The 16,279-nt window shown below is 40.7% G+C and overlaps 1 protein-coding gene across 1 annotated transcript; it reads right to left on the bottom strand.

Annotated features, from left to right (window-relative positions):
- Nucleotides 1–957: 957 nt before the first annotated feature.
- On the bottom strand, nucleotides 958–15,122 carry LYVE1 (lymphatic vessel endothelial hyaluronan receptor 1). Its single transcript, XM_043903213.1, has 6 exons — nucleotides 14,737–15,122; nucleotides 10,926–11,097; nucleotides 10,680–10,819; nucleotides 4,380–4,703; nucleotides 2,919–2,997; nucleotides 958–2,372 (listed from the first exon to the last, which is right to left on the bottom strand). The coding sequence occupies exons 1-6, from the start codon at nucleotides 14,819–14,821 to the stop codon at nucleotides 2,186–2,188; spliced, it is 987 nt and encodes a 328-aa protein (XP_043759148.1). The 5' UTR covers nucleotides 14,822–15,122; the 3' UTR covers nucleotides 958–2,185.
- Between the last annotated feature and the right edge of the window lie 1,157 nt (nucleotides 15,123–16,279).

Here is a 16,279-nt window from a genome sequence, read left to right as displayed (position 1 = left end):
TTTATTCACTAAGTTGTGTCTGACTCTTCAACAGCCCGCCAGGTTCCTCTGTCCAAGGGATTTCCCAGGCAGGAATACTGGAGTGGGTTGCCATGTCCTTCTCCATGATTAAGCTTAAGGACTGACAAACCAGGGTTTTAAATTCATAGACCTCAGGGCCAGCCAGGCATGTTGTCAATGAATGAAATGGACTGGGTGTGAAAAACAAAAGGCAACAGTACGATAAGATTCATAGGAAATGGCTCCTTTACTTTGGTGTGAGGTTGCAGTCGGGAATGGTGAGGACTGTGGTGAGGTGCAGAGAGCACCGTCCACTTAAGGGAGCAGCCACAGCTCAGGATCAGCAACTATAGAAACTGTGAGGCAGTAAGCATTCTCTAGCTCCAGATCTTGCTTGTTTTCGAGGGAACAGAAGTATAAATATGAAATCTCTTGATGTTTAACTCTTGGCAATTAAACCTAATTTTAAGAGAATACTTCGTGGGCCAACCATAAAAGACTATGCCAACAGGTTATGGCCTCTGAGCTGAAAGGATCATGGAATTGTGCACTTAGCAATGAGGGGAAGAAGATAGCAGCAGTCTGAGAGAGAAAGACTATGTATACATGTAGAGAGAAAGTTAGGGAGACAGGACAAATGAGAGGTCCTGAGTCCCCAGTTTCCTGTGAACTCTGAAACATATTGGAATATAGGACCTGAATACTAAGTAAAGGACTAATTTATATGTGTATAATTGACCTACTTAAAATAAGCCCATCTGAAGCAAGTAAAGTCCCACACGGTGACGTATGTTCTATTGGCCTTGCCAATATATTTCAACAACCAAAGTTGTTTACTTTTGCAAACAACAGGTTCAGTTCAGTTCAGTCGCTCAGTCATATCCGACTCTTTGCGGACAACAGGTTACTTCATTGCAAGGAAGTTGTAAAGCCTCAGTGTAAATAAGAGAGCAAAGAAACTTTATAAATGCTTTTATTTTTTCAGCACAATTATTTCTGCACCTCCCAGGCTTCTTTTGCTGGAAGGAGAGCTAGCAATACATTTGGTAGTGACATCTAAAAAGCGTATAGAGGTAATGATGTATTTTTTAGGTATGTTAATAATAAATTAAGGCTATAATGGTTGTCATATTAATGAGAAAATAATGAGTAGGTTAGTCTCTGAAAAAAATAATTGGGTTTTGGAAGTAGACAAGCTGGGATATTAACAGTGAAAAAATTATCTTCATGTATTCTACTACATGAAAATTTTGATGAATAATATACAATTATGGGATGTAAGAACTTGCACAGCACCTGACATAGAGTAGGCATTCAGCAAATGTTTATTAAACTTTGCTGCTTTTTAACACAGTAATTTTATTCACTAATAATTTCTGTAATTTGGATTAAAATAGAACTTTGTAAGAGGTTTTTTTGGGGGGGGCAGGTTCTTGTAATAGTATAGTCTTCTAGAGAAAATAGCAGCAGCTCAAGAGAGAAAAGTAAGTGTGTGTAGCTTCTGATAAGTGATTTCAATTCAAATTATTCAGAGATGAACATTTGCTCTGTCTGTATTTATAGTCCCTACTGACAAATACTCTCATATCCCCAGCCTGTTCTTTTTCTCTATTTATTTTGGCTTTACAGAGATTAGGTCTCACATCATGGGAATCTATGTCTTTTAGTTACTAAACTTTTCCTTCCTTCTTTCACTCTCGCCTGGCTCAGAAGAACATGCCAGGTGGTAAAAAGTGTTTCCTTTCCAGAGATGAAGAAAGGATCTGGGTTGTAGAGTCAATCAACAGACAAAGCCTTGATCTCAATGGTTTCTTGACTCTCAACTCACCTATTCTCAGGCAGCATAAAGGCCACTTGGCAAACATGTTCTGCTTAGCTGTTTAGGTCCTGGTGTTTTGCACAAGTTCCTTTCTCCCACTGGGATATCATTAGGACATAACCAGGCTAGAAAGGTTGTAGGAAGCTTTGGAGGTAGGAGGGTAGGATCCAGAAAGGACTGTAAGAAAAAGGGAATTCCCTTTGGTGTACTCCAGAGTTGAAAGGTAGCCCTGAGTTGACTCTAGTCAGGAACCAAGGGTAAACTTGCTTGCTTGGTTCTCTGTTCCTTTTAGGCTCCCCATCTGGGACCAGGATGTGTATCAGGAAGGAAATAAGCCTGAAGTGTGTCCTCTCACTTTTTGCTTGTCTAAACTTCAGCTTCCAGGCATCGCACTGTGGTTTTGGGTGGACTCTTGGGCTCCTCTGGTTTTTTATTCATTTTCTTTGATTCCTCATTAGGGTTGCTATCATCGGCCTTCTCCTCTTTTACTACTTTAGTTTCTATCATTTCCTTCTGCTGGTTCTTATTTGTAAAAGGGAATGCCTTCACATACCTGTAGGCATAAACACAAAATTAAAATGAGAGACTTCTATATAACACATAGAACAACAGATAACACTTTGTAAAGACCTATACTGGCAAAGTACACTGCGTTCCTTTATTTCAGAGAGATGCTGACACATGCATGCATGCTCAAATACCTTCACCTATCCTGACCTGAATGGATTCATTTAGATGCAATGGTAGGTTCACAGGCCAAACTTTAGCCTGGTCTTAAAACCCTCTCGTCAAAAGCAAAGAACTGAAAATCAAAGAAAGCATATCCATTTCCTTCTAGATGCCAATCTTTTCTTTTGATTTCTTGATATTCAAAGGGACAGCTGTTGATCTATATCTTCAAGCTGGATACCATTCATATGCTGAAATAGTAGGGAAGTTTGTGTGGTAGGGAGGACCAGTGAGGTGAGGGAGAACGTTTACAGTGTAAGAGGACTGCCCTCTCCATTTGGAAAAGGGAAATGCTAATAACGACCCTGGATAAACACAAGATAGAGATGCGACAAAAATGAGGAGACTGACCATGCACCAACAACCCCACCTTTTGACGTAGCAAACTGCGAGGCCAGCTGCAGCAGCAAAGAAGAGGAGCGCGAGAACCAGCAGGGCTGTGGGAACACCTGAGGGAGACAGAGACAGGGCCTGTCGGTCCTTCACACAGACATTGCTGCGGGCTGGTCTTCTAACGATTCATCTTTACACATGATGGAGACCAGAGACAGGCAGGGGAAGAGCCTTCTCTGTGACCACACAGGGGCCACTTAGGGTGTTAGGCTCACATGTACTTCTTTCCTTCTTGCCTATAGAATCCTTGGTCTTGCCTCTCACACTCTCTACTCTGTTAGTTGCAATATGACAGAATCCGTTTCCCGTCTGTGGCCTTGAAGACAATGAGTTTGGAGCAAATTAAGTGCAAGACCCTTCCTTTTAAATAGGAAAAACAACTTACTGGTCATAGGGATTTAAGGTGTCTAGATATATTTTTAAAACTTCTGCATATGAATGCTACTGTACTGCTAAGTCACTTCAGTCGTGCCCAACTCTGTGTGACCCCATCCCTGGGATTTTCCAGGCAAGAACACTGGAGTGGGTTGCCATTTCCTTCTCCAATGCATAAAAGTGAAAAGTGAAAATGAAGTCACTTAGTCATGTCTGACTCTTCGAGACCCCATGGACTGCAGCCTACCAGGCTCCTCCGTCCATGGGATTTTCCAGGCAAGAGTACTGGAGTGGGGTGCCATTGCCTTCTCCGTCTGCATATGAATAGATAGTAATTTATTCTGAAAAGTTTTTATATTTTAAAAGTCAAGCTATCTTATTTTATTTCTTTAAATGTAGATATTTATTACATATCATTCTTGTACATGTATAATAAGAAAAATAATTGGTTAAGGCCCTCCTAAAACTTCGTCATATTTGGAGTCCTTTTGTTTTTCTCAAAATCATTGATATCTGGATATCTCATACAATACAATTCCCTGAAGACTTAAGTGATATATATACTTCCTAGAAAAGTGTTTTGCCATTGTCACTAGAATTTTATTCCAAGCTCCTGAAAAGTGAATCTATTTTAGACTCATGGTGGTGGTGGTTTAGTCACTAAGTTGTGTCCGACTCTTTGCGACCCTATGGACTTTAGCCCCTCAGGCTCCTCTGTCCATGGAATTTTCCAGGCAAGAGTACTGAAGTGGGTTACCATTTCCTTCACCAGGGGATCTTCCTGGCCCAGGAATCAAACTTGCATCTACTGCAATGCAGGCAGATTCTCTATTGCTGAGTCATCAGGGATTCCCTTTAGACTCATGGTTTTTAGTTTAATCATTAAGGTTCTCTACAGACCTCAAGTTCTATGACTATATGAAATTTGAATTTGCATTAAGCTTTTATTTGTATTAACATTTGTCAGGTCCTGAGTGCCCAATCTGGATACAGGCTAGTTTCTATGTATTGTCTATTATACACACACACACACACACACACAATATAGACAGAAAGTTTTTACCTCCAAACCCAACAGCTTCATTCTTGAAGGCTGGTCTATTTTGAATATCTGATTCTCTTTCTGTAGCTATGGTGCTAGTTTCCATAAAAGCTTCTGTTATGCAAATTAATTTTCTTTTCCGTGGAGTAGAAGTGGATGCCAGAGGGGGAGCCACAGTCGTTGTAACATAGTCAGGACCATCAGTAGACAATGCTGAGTGTGTACTGTCACTGACTATCATTTTTGTTGTGACCATCATTTTCGTTGTGTATGTTGCAGTTTCGGTGTTGAATAAGGGATCATCAGTGGTGATAATTTCTGGAAGGCATGAGTTAATCCAAGTATCTGTCCAGGGAGGGAAAAGTAAAATAAGAAGTACGTATTGAAATAGCCTCCTAAGTGGTCTGTCTGCCTCCAGTCTTACTTTCCTCCATTCTCTTTATGCTGTAACTGGAATGGTCTTACAAAACTGTGAATGTAATCATATCACTTTCTTCTTTAGAATCCTTCCCTTACTATACTGCACGGCCTATGAAGTCCTTCATGACCTGGCGCCTGCTGACATGGCCTGCCTCACTTGATCAGTCTTTCTCTCATTCCCCTTGCCTTAAAGGAGTTCCTTCAGTTCTTTGATGTGCTTTCTTTCATATTCAAGTCTTTGACCAGGATGCTTTCTTCACCTATAAGAAGCCCCTTTTTATTAAACTTTTCCTTGTCCTTCAGGTCTCAAACTTACTGTCTCTTTCTTAGACAGACTTGAAGGCCAGTCTGGATCCCTAGACTTGCAGTCTTGTACCTCCTGGTATTTCCTTTGTCATGATTCTCACTATACTGCTCCCCACTGGACCATGAGCTCCCTGGAAGAGGGCTCCTGTCTGTCTTGATCATCATGGTCTGTGCCCTATGCCTGGCACATAGTACATGCTCAATATTTGATGATTAAAGGAAAGAAGGAAATGTGAAATGAAGAAAGGAGTAGATGGGGAGGCCAAACATACATACATGACACCACTTCAGGACAAAGATCTACTAAAACCAGATTGTTCTGTGTTCATTGGAAAAAAAAAATGTTTTTAAAGGAAGTGGGGAACAGAGGAGGGACGTCGGTTTTCTCTCCAATCTGTTGAATGTGATAGAGAGGAAACTAGCATTTGATGAATATCTTACTCTTGAGTCAACCATGGTAATTCATTTACAATTTTAAAAAACCCTCATTTGTACAGGAGAAACTGAGATTCAGAGAAATTGAATACCTTGCCCAAAGTCATGTAGCCAGTAAGTGTTAGAGACATGCAATATATTCCAACATGCATTTGTATCTCTTTTAAATCCCTAGTTATTTGTGAGAGTGGGTAACATTGGCTGGAATGTTAGCCATAAAGGAAAAGTTATTCTATTATTTTTTAAAATTAAGTAAAAATTACCAACCAAGTCTGTGGTGAATATGATAAAACATTTTGACCCCACATGCATTCAGTCAGTGTTTTATACTATTTTTACTTTGAAAAGACCTCTATTCAAATAGGCATCATCCTTGACCTCTACCCTGGACTTTGGAAGGCAGCTTTGCTCACCACTATACCACTAACGCTGCCCTGGATTTTCAGCTACATTTTCCATTCTTGAGCATGTGCTAAGTTCTTCCTTCAAAAAATGAACATTTTTAAATATCAAGGGGAAAAGCATACTGAGCATGATATACTGTGCTTGGAACTGAGAATACAGAATCAAATAAGAGGGGATTCCTGTTTCCTAGAGAAGTATTTTGATGAGAGTAGGGGGAGATAACTGGGGATTCACAGATGAGATGGTATGAACAGTATGTGGAGGGTTAATGTGCTCATTCAACAAATATTTATTGAGCTCCAACTGTATGCTAGGTGCTAGGGACATAGTGCAAATAAGACAAAGTGCTTGCTCATAAGGGTCTTATATGTTATTGGAAAGAAGGATATAGATAATAAAAAAGCACAAAATAAGCCAGAAATTTCAGAAGATGATAATTGTTGAGAGTATAATTAAGCAGGATCAAACTGGAAGAGGCAGGAATGGGAACAGATACTTTGGATAAGGTGATAAGAGTAAGTCTCCTTGGGGAGGAGATACTTAAGCTGGAACCTGAATGATAAAAGTAGTGAGTCATTGAAGATCTCAGGCAAAAGCATTCTAAGTAAAGAGAACAGGAAGTTTAAGGGCCAGAAAGTGAATAATATTGGCCTGTTTGATGATAAGAAGGCCAGTATGGTTAGGATAGAGCCCCAGCTCCTCTAATATGGAAGAGGGAATAGAATATCCCAGTCAGTCAAAACAGCGTGACCCAAGATTAGAGATATTTGAAAGTGTAGGCATGTCAGAAAATAACAGGGCACATAATGTGGCTGGCGTGCAGGGCGTGTCTATGTTGGGAACATGAAAGACTGCAAGGAGGAGATGAGACTGGGAAGATAGGTGGGAGCCAGAGTATTAAGAGTTAAAACTACCATGGTAAAGAATTTGGAATTTGTTCTGTAGGAGAAGAAATTTTCAACTGGAGTCAGCAAACTTTCCAACTGATATATAGAAGTTCTCATCTACACCCAGTTTTATGTGAAAAAAGTCTTCATAGTTCACATTAGATTCTCAGATGGGAAGCCACCCAAAGCTATGGAGCAGAGGAGTGACACGATCATCAGCGAAGGTGTGTGGAGGATGAAATAGAGATGACAGAGTAAACATGGTCATTTTTACTTAATTTTCAGGAGCCAACAAAGAGGTTATTGCACAGAACTAGGAGAATCCAGAGTACCTGGAATTCTAGAACTTATGTCTTAGAGACCCTGGCTAGAGAAGTGGTTCTCAACTCCGACTGCAGATTAGAATCATCTGGGGAACTTTGAAAACATATTCTTGTGAAGGACCCACCCTGGGCCTGGTAATCACCAGGAAAGGTGATGAGGAAGTCACCCCAGGCCCAAGATTTAAGTCCTGGCTCTGTCCTTAGTGACTGCTGACACTGCTGAGCACACTTCAGGCACAAGTTACTTCTCCTGGAAAGTAGTGGTGACCCTTGTGTGACTTCACCGCGGAGCGATGAGACAGTAAATGTGCAGGGCCTCGCATAATCTATGACATGATCTGTAAGCTCTGTAAGAATTGGTTTCCATTGCCTCCCTGTTCATTAAGGTTAGGCAAGAAGGCTACCACGTGAGGGAGCAACAGCAATCTGGTTCCTTACCAGCTGAGGGCACAGTATGTCTCACCCGGAAGTGATAGGACCTGGGTCCTCTTCCCTCCGAACAGGAAATATAATTTCTCTAGAATATGCCAAATTCTTTGCTAGATTATTAAGCACAGTGTGGTTGGTGTCCAAGAGGAAAGATTAGGAATCAGGGGTACAGAAAGCCTTCCTGAAGAAGGAAGTCTTTATTCAGACTTGAATAAAGGATACAAGTCAGCTAGGTGATGAGAGGATAGGCATTGTGGCAGAGGGAACAGCACGAAACACACGGTGCATGCCAAGCATCAAAAGCTCCTTGATCTGATTCCCAAAGCTCACAAAGACAGCAATAAGAAGATAACATTTGGAGTCAGGTTTCAGGTTACTCTGATCCTCAGAGCCTATAAGACAGCAATAAAAAGGAAAGTTACAAAAACAAAGAAGCGTAAGATAAATCCAGGTCAGTGGCAAGATGAGGGCTAGGGTAACTCTGATCCTCACAAAGATGGCAAACAGAAGCAAGTGAACCTAATTTATTTTAAAAGGGTAGCAAATTTTCTCAAGTCACTTTTATATATAATTCTCTGACAGTACATTCTCAGAGAGATACCTTGTGAGGACTAAAAGAAATACAAATGAACTGTAAATTCCATTCAGTAGGTTTATTATCTTAATAATGTTGTTTTTATAATTTTGAAAATATTATAGGATAAGAAAATATATTATTTATTGAAAACAATAATTTTCCATGTAAGAGAAAAAAAGATGCCAATGTATATGTATACACACACATATATATTCCTAGTTGCCCACTAAAAAGGGCTGAGAAGTAATGAAAATGAAAGTGTTAATTAGAACAACTTGAATGCAGATCTTGGTTTCTAATTAACCTCCTCTATTAAAAAGTTCTCTTGGAGAAATAGCTATATATGGCTGATTTCATGTCTAGGATAAAGGAAGCACAAAGTGAGCCTGTGACATGTTATTACGACAGAAAGCAATGACTTGCTCAAATACTAATGGCATGACAAAAGTCAAGTAGCAGGGGTTTCCACTTGCCAAATGTGGGACCATTTGAGCATCATAAAGAATAAAGTAATAATAACTGTAAAATTGATGACAACATATGGAACACACAGACTAAGTAAAATGCTATTCATCTATGTGATTATAGTATTAGTACTATATGCATTATAGTACTAGGGGAAGGGAGAAGATGTGTGTGTGTATATGTGTGTGTGTGAAAGAGAGAGATTCTTCTTTATCAAAGAATGCCAGCCAATAGATGAAGAAGGAAGAATGTATTTAGATTTTGTAGTCCTGCATATAACTGATTCCAGCAAGGATCATCAATGTCTGCTTGAACTATTAGATAAAAGATGATTGGGGGTATTTGCATGGTGCCAAAATATCACACTAGAGGTTCCCTCCTCATTGCCAAAGGGAAAACAAATCTGAGTTCATTAGGGAGGTCCAGCAGTCACCATCTTATTCAGATGATCAAAGTTAGCATATTAATATTGGGATATAGTGACATTCAGTGCCTTTTGTTGGGATATGATCTAAAGTACACAATATCTAACCTATCAAGTATTTTTGCCCAAACTAGTAACCGTGTGTCTAATCAAGCCTCTATACTTAACTTTAAGTATATAGGAAGCATAGAGAATGGAAGTACAGGTTAAATGAAACCATGAGGAAACATACAAACCTGAGTCATCTACCTGGACTCCTTTTCAGTTAGTCCAGAGGACTGGGTGTTTGTTTGTCACGCTGACAGCTGTCAGGAAGGGCGGGCATTTGAAAGGCCAGGCCATCTGACAGGCATGCATTGGTGTCATATAAGCAGGCAAACAAACCACCAATTCCCCAACCAAAAGTGATAGGTGGGTGAGGTGGGGAGAGGAGGATGGTGAAAAAAGTTGGTAAAAAGCTTATGTTTTAGTCTTTACATAGCTGGAAGCTCACTGTAAGTCTTCGAACAAGACAAACCTCCATTCTGAGCTATAGTCATTTCATCTATGAAGTAAGGGAAGTGAAAAATCTCAAGACTTTTTGAGGCCAAGGCCCCATAGTTCATAGAACCGCTTGGATCTAATTGCTGCCTTTGGGCAACAGAACATTGCTGGTGGAATTTTACCTCCTGGATCTTAGAGAATGACCACTGAGCCACTGACCTTTAGAAGGTCAGATTTGTGAATATGTATGAAAAGTAATAAATGAGACAGAGGAGAACAAGTGTTTAGTCAAAAGCTTTCTGAGAAGTTACTTAGGTAAAGCACTTGGGCTAAGGCAGCCAAGATCTTCCAAGGTTAAAGGGATGACCATGAGCAAATCAGTTCTATTTTCTAGCTTCAATTCCTTCCTTCGTAAAATGAAAATTGGATCTTATTCTTAAAATCATCTACTGTAGCATTTGAACTTCCACTCCTGTAAAGGAATGTGGGATAAATGAAGGAGATCTGTGTGTGAGTCTTCATAGTAAGGAAATCTTAGACAAATGTACTTATATCCTCTAACCTAAGCTTTTTCATTTGCAAAATAGGGATGATAAAGCATACCTCCTATGGACATTGTCAAGGTTTAGTGAGATAAATAGTATATTGCTTTGGCCATGGGTGCTTCCTTCCCTTCTTCCTGTTTATCTTATGCGATGAGAGGAGGGGATGGAGCCTCTAGGGGTACCCTCTCCCTATATTGCCAATCTGTCATATTTCCCCTAAATTTTTCCTCTGAGGGGGTCACTGCCACCTCTAGCCTTGTAAAGATTCAGTCTTGGGAGGATTCAGTGGCCATCACTGAGACTGCTTCTGCTTATGCTCAGGCTTACTCTTCTCAGACTGGTCATGGTGGTGGTGGTTTAGTCGCTAAGTCATGTCCAACTCTTTCGACCCCATGGACTGTAGCCTGCCAGGCTCCTCTGTCCATGGGATTTCCCAGGAAAAAATACTGGAGTGAGTTGCCACTTCCTTTGCCAGGGGATCTTCCTGACCTTGGGATTGAACTCACGTCTCCTGCTTTGCAGGCAGATTCTTTACCTCTGAGCTACCGGAGATGTCCTGGTTATAGAGCTATTGAAATCCAGACAAAACACACCACATGGAGAGACCACAGATCTAACTCACCAGATGAGTTGTGACAGTAGGCCCTGTGCCTACTGCTGAGTGAACTTCTCCAAATCACGACGCCCACCCCGCTCTTCCCACACTTGGGGTTGGAGATAATTCGAGGGATGACCACGAACTGATTTTTAACCCATCCATAGCTGTAACAGAATACACATGAATTGAATGGATACACAGATCTCTTGTTGCTGAACAAGATCACAGAGCCACCAAACCTCCCACAGTGTTTGTGCGTCTGTTTCTCACCTGCAGGTCTCAAAGCCAAATTTCCGTGCTTCTTCAACCTGGTCTTGGCTGGCCAAAGTGAGTCCCATGAGCCTACAGGCCTCCTGGGCTTCTGTGAAATTCAGAAGCGGCTGTGTCTTTTTGGTCACAAGGGTGACCCCCATGATTCTGCACGGTCCTGAGACGATAAGTTCTGCAAAGGAATCACAAAGCCCCTCAGTGGGCTGCTGTCTTTGTCTCAGCCCTCGGGCTCTCCTTCTGGGTAGAGCCTCACTGTCAACACGGCAGCTGGGATTGAAGTTCAGAAATAACAGGACACAGATAAGGCAGGTAGGTGCTCGCCTGGATCCATGCTGTGTCTCTCACCGGGTCCAAGTCCATCCCCACCTCACTGAGTTCAGGTGCCTTGTTCATTACATGGAGACTTTGGCTACTAGTTCCTGGGCAAGGGCAAGTCTAGGGGATGCAGCTGCTGCAAACCTTTTTGGAGTCTATAAAATGAAGGGTCTGAGACACTGAGAAAGATGAAATCCAGGGCTCTGCATAAACATAATAGCAATACTCCCAACTAGTGTGGGTTGGAGACAGCACTATTTCTGAGATGGGCTGAAAAATGTTGTACTTGTTATAATAGAATGTGAACTTTCTCAGTCCCAGGTCGTCTCTGACCATTGGGGGGCAGGCTTACGCAGAAGTTCCTGGAGGAGTCAGCTAGTAAAGCTTGCATGGCAGAGAAACTAAATAAAGGAAGTGGCGTTTTAGAGTCAGACCTGGATTTGAATCTAATCTAGATTGCTTGTCAGCTCTGTGAATTTAGGCTAGTTACTTCATCTCTTTGAGCCTCAGTTTCCGTATTTAGAAAACTGAAATAACAACAGTATCTACTGTATAAGGTGATGGTGGTTTAGTCACTAGGTTGTGTCCGACTCTTGGCGACTCCATTGACTGTAGCCCACCAGGCTCCCCTGTCCATGGGATTCTCCAGGCAAGAATGCTGGAGTGGGTTGCCATTTCCTTCTCCAGGGGATCTCCCTAACCCTGGAATCAAACCCGGGTCTCCTGGATTACAGACAGATTCTTTACCAATTGAGCTACAAGAGAAGCCCACAGCATAGGGTGGTGAAAGTTAAATGAATTAATTCAAATAAAAGTGCTTAGTACAGTGCCTGTCACATAGTAGGTGCTCAATAAATAATAACATAGTTTCATTATGTCATCTTCAAAGCACTTTAGTTTTAGTTTGCTAATGATTGATCTTCCTGGGGAAGCTGAGGCAGTTGAACAGTTAAGATGTGAATAATATCTTACTCAAAATCGAATGAATCTGAGAGTTCTGTTGATCCCTTCTCTCTGGATTCTGGGATTAGACCTGTGTGAAGTTGCAAAGTTGCATTGCATTCAGGTACTTTATTCCTACTGGGCTTCACCCTCGAAAGTTCATGAAAGGGCATTTCCTGAGTAATTGCTTAAACACAGATCTGTGCATTGGATGCTTAGTCAAATGTTTGACCACTGTCTAAGTTGGTGTTTAAAGGAAGTTTCTTCTTGCAAACATGCAAAGAGCCTTTCTAAGTACTCCAGGAGACCTTGCTGTGGAGCAGGGGACTGGGGGAAGGGAAATGAATATGATGTATGGCATTTGTGGATAACCTTATTTGTTTCCAGACTCTACTGTTGCCAAAAGAGAGACTAGAGAGCCAACACCCATTATACGTGTTTGTGGCAGAACAGTTTTTTATGACTGTGTTCACTAATGCTAATACCTACACCAACATTGATATTAATACTAATGCCGATGTTCATTCCAACTTCTATCATCTGTAGATGCCAGTCTGTGCCAAACCCTGACTCTTCTAACAGAAAATTGAGGTTCAGGGAGATAAGAAACTTTCCCAACCCAAGGATATAGAGCAGCTAGGTGGAAGTTCAGAGGCACACATCCAGCCGTGATTGATACGAAAACCTCAGTTCTTAACTAGGACACTGTTCTGCTTCTCACTGTGCAATGGGGAGAAGATACACACAGAGCCTAGAACTGAACTCTTGCAACACACCATTTGTCCTGGAATTTGGCTCGTTTAACTCATAAGCTTGCTTATAGCAGCATCTTTGGGAATACTTATAGAGAAGGCATGTTAATTACACTGCAAAGTGGTCTTAATGCTCTCTCATCATACATCATTTTTGCTCTAAATATTATTGTTATGAGTAATGATAGACCTATTCTGGGCAATAGACCTAGCTTTGACCATTTCTTCTCTTGTTAGTTGGCTGTCTAACCTTGGGGAAGTTAGTATTCTCAGCTGTAAAAGGGGGATGGTTATATCTTTACAGAATATTTGTCAGAATTTTTAAATATATAACTTGTACCTAGTGGAGGCTGGGTCCATAAGGGGGCAGTCGACAAATATTCGTAGATTTTATGTTTTCCTATGTAAGGACAAAAACAGGGAGCTGGAACCTAAGGGATCCTCCAGGAACCCCTTCTTTAAGCTTTTTTAGAAAATTGCAAATGTAGTAGAAAGAGTATATACCTAGGAATCAGACAGAGCTGAATTCAGACCCAAGCTTTATTATTTACTGCTTTTATGACATTAGGCAAGTTGCTTGGCCTCACTGAGCCAGTTCCTTCATCTATAAAATGTATTCTTAAGAAATATATATACATATATTTCTTTTATATATATTTTACATACTATATATACAATATATAAAAATAGGCCCTCAAAAATACTAGTGCCCATTCCCATCCACTTATCTTCATCAAGCACCTCCTCCCTAATCATGACTCTGGATAACTTTCAGTTGTTTACAAAATTTTAATTTCCTTAGGAAAATGTTGCCATTATTGAGGATGGTCCAAAGAGTGTGATGAATCAGGGTCAAATAAAAATTTCCATAATAGTTTGAGTAGTAATGGCAGTATTTTGGGGAAAAGTGAAGAGTCTCCCCAGGGGTATGTCAAATAAGTTTGTTACTTTCAACAAACTTATTTCAAACTTATTTGAAAGTAACATATTCTGGCATTTGAAAAAAAAATCAATCCTATAACTCTAACCTTTATAAAATGGAATGCAACAATATCTAAATCAAGTCTGGATGTCTGTTCCCAACATATTTTATACTTCAGGGCATCTCCCAACAGAGGAACACATAATTTTCCTTTTAAAGTGCTTATATTTTCATTTACCCAGAGCTGTAATGAGTGATTTGTGGTCACATTTTTTTTGCCTACAGTGCAGAGTGAAGTTACCAGTTAGGCATCTCAAAAGCCCAGAAATCATTTAAGTCATTCCTTTGGTAGGGAGCTGATAGCTAATTTTCAAACCTGTATTTTTTTCAGTTTTTTTTTTCAGTTAATTCGCTGTTTACTACATATTAAAAATGTATGCATCCCATGATAGTGTAGTAAAACTAAAATCAAAACAATCACATTGACACTTCCAAAGACATAAAGCAGGCCAATATTCTGTGAAAGTTAACTATTTCTCAGGCTTCACGATTGCTTAAAATTTTTCACAATCATTCTTTGCTCCTTCAATGAAGCACTTTTTAAATCAAGTGATCTCTCTTCATTGTGTCAAAATATTTTCATTAAAAATATCCCATAGCCAAAAATAAAAGTCAAGATAACATAAAGGTAAGTGACAATCATTTTGGTGAAGCTGACAATATGGTGAAAACATTTCTGCCAGAACGGTCCTACCAATGAGATCTTCTGTTGACACTGAGGGCCACCCCCACCCCAGAAATTCAATCAAGAACTTAGTAGACTTAGGAAAATATGCAGCATCTTTCCTTGCCTCAGGCTGGCATCTAGTAAGAAACCTACCTTCTGAGCGGAGAGAGCCTTGGACCAGGTGCCTTGTGGTCCAGATGAAGGCAAGAAGCAACCCCAGACTGAAGAACTTGGCCATTGTGCCAGCACCTTCAGAGCCAGAGAAGCAGGTCAGATGAGCACTGGTAGTATCAAAGGCAGACAATAATCACCAGTGGCTGGAGACTTCTGGAAATACGTGGGGCCCCCACTGCTCTGCTTCATAACCGAGACATCCGGATTTTCCTGCTTTCAAGTTTCTGACTTGTCAAGGTCACTAGGGGGAAATGAGTGACGTCCTTGTAAGCCCAGGCTGTACTTTGTGGAAGGCTTTCTGGAAAATTTAGCTAATGCTGACTCAGAAAACACACAAATGAGGAAGGCAGAGAGCACAGGGTGAACTGTTGGAGGTTTCCCCAATTCTCATATCCCCTACCACCACCCATGTCCCCCCCAGCTCAGTTCCTATCTGGTTCATTGTTACTGTCTGTGTAGCTGCTCATTTATATACTCGTAGGAATGTCTCTGTCTCTAAAGGGGACTGAACATGGATTGCGCTTCTTTTCCTCCTCCGATCAGTGGGTTTTTTTTTTTTAACCCCCCAATTGCATATCCTTGTGATCTGTAGGGAAATGAGGCTAAGAGTCATGAAAACAAATGATTATTTAAATACCAAGAACAGAATCCTCATGCTCCCTTTCGAGATTTCTTTATCATTTGAAATTTCTACCCCACTATAGGTGATTCCTGCTTCAAAGAAATCAGACACATTGAAGATTCATACAAAACATGACTAGGGGGGCAATTTATAAAATCAGTAATACTTTACAATAGCAATCACCACAGAGGGCCTTTATATAACTTTCTCTTTAATAATTTCTCATATTCTGGTAGGTGAAAATTCAACTCAGACTTCCCCTTTCTCGTTTGATGAGTGTGAGATTTTTCTGCACATGTACGAGCAGTCTGCATGCTCTCTTTTCCCAGCTAGAGTTTCAGTGGTTTATCTCGCATGATAATTATGGAATTCTGGCTTGAGAGTAATGCCTTGAGCAAAGAGTTATTAGTTTTCTCCAAAAGGAATGTCATTTTCAGGAACAGTGTATAAGGACTTCCCTGGTGGTTCCAGTGTTTAAAATACCATGCTTCCAATGCAGGGGATAAGGGTTGGATCTTTGGTTGGGGAACTAAGATCCCATGTGACTCAAGTGTGGCCAAAAAAAAAAAAAAATGAGGAGTAGTATATGGGTAACTAGTTCTTTCCTTTACAAATGGTATTGGTCATGAAGTTAGATATTGGTGTGGAAGATACCAACATGAAAGGAGAATCTGCTCTGCAGAGGCATAGAGCACTTCTATGTAAATAGGGTTTGTTTGTGCTCACTCAGTCATGTTGGACTCATTGCAGCCCCAAGGACTGTAGCCTGCCAGGTTCTTCTGTCCATGGAATTTTCCAGGCAAGAATATTGGAGTGGGTTGCCATGCCTCCTCCAGGGCATCTTCCTGACCCAGAGTTCCAACCAGTATCTCTTGCATCTCCTGCATTGGATGGTGGATT

The sequence above is a fragment of the Cervus elaphus genome, chromosome 1 (genome assembly GCF_910594005.1).
Source record: "Cervus elaphus chromosome 1, mCerEla1.1, whole genome shotgun sequence".
NCBI classification, from domain to species: Eukaryota; Metazoa; Chordata; class Mammalia; order Artiodactyla; family Cervidae; genus Cervus; species Cervus elaphus.
This window is presented reverse-complemented; position numbering and strand designations above follow the sequence as displayed.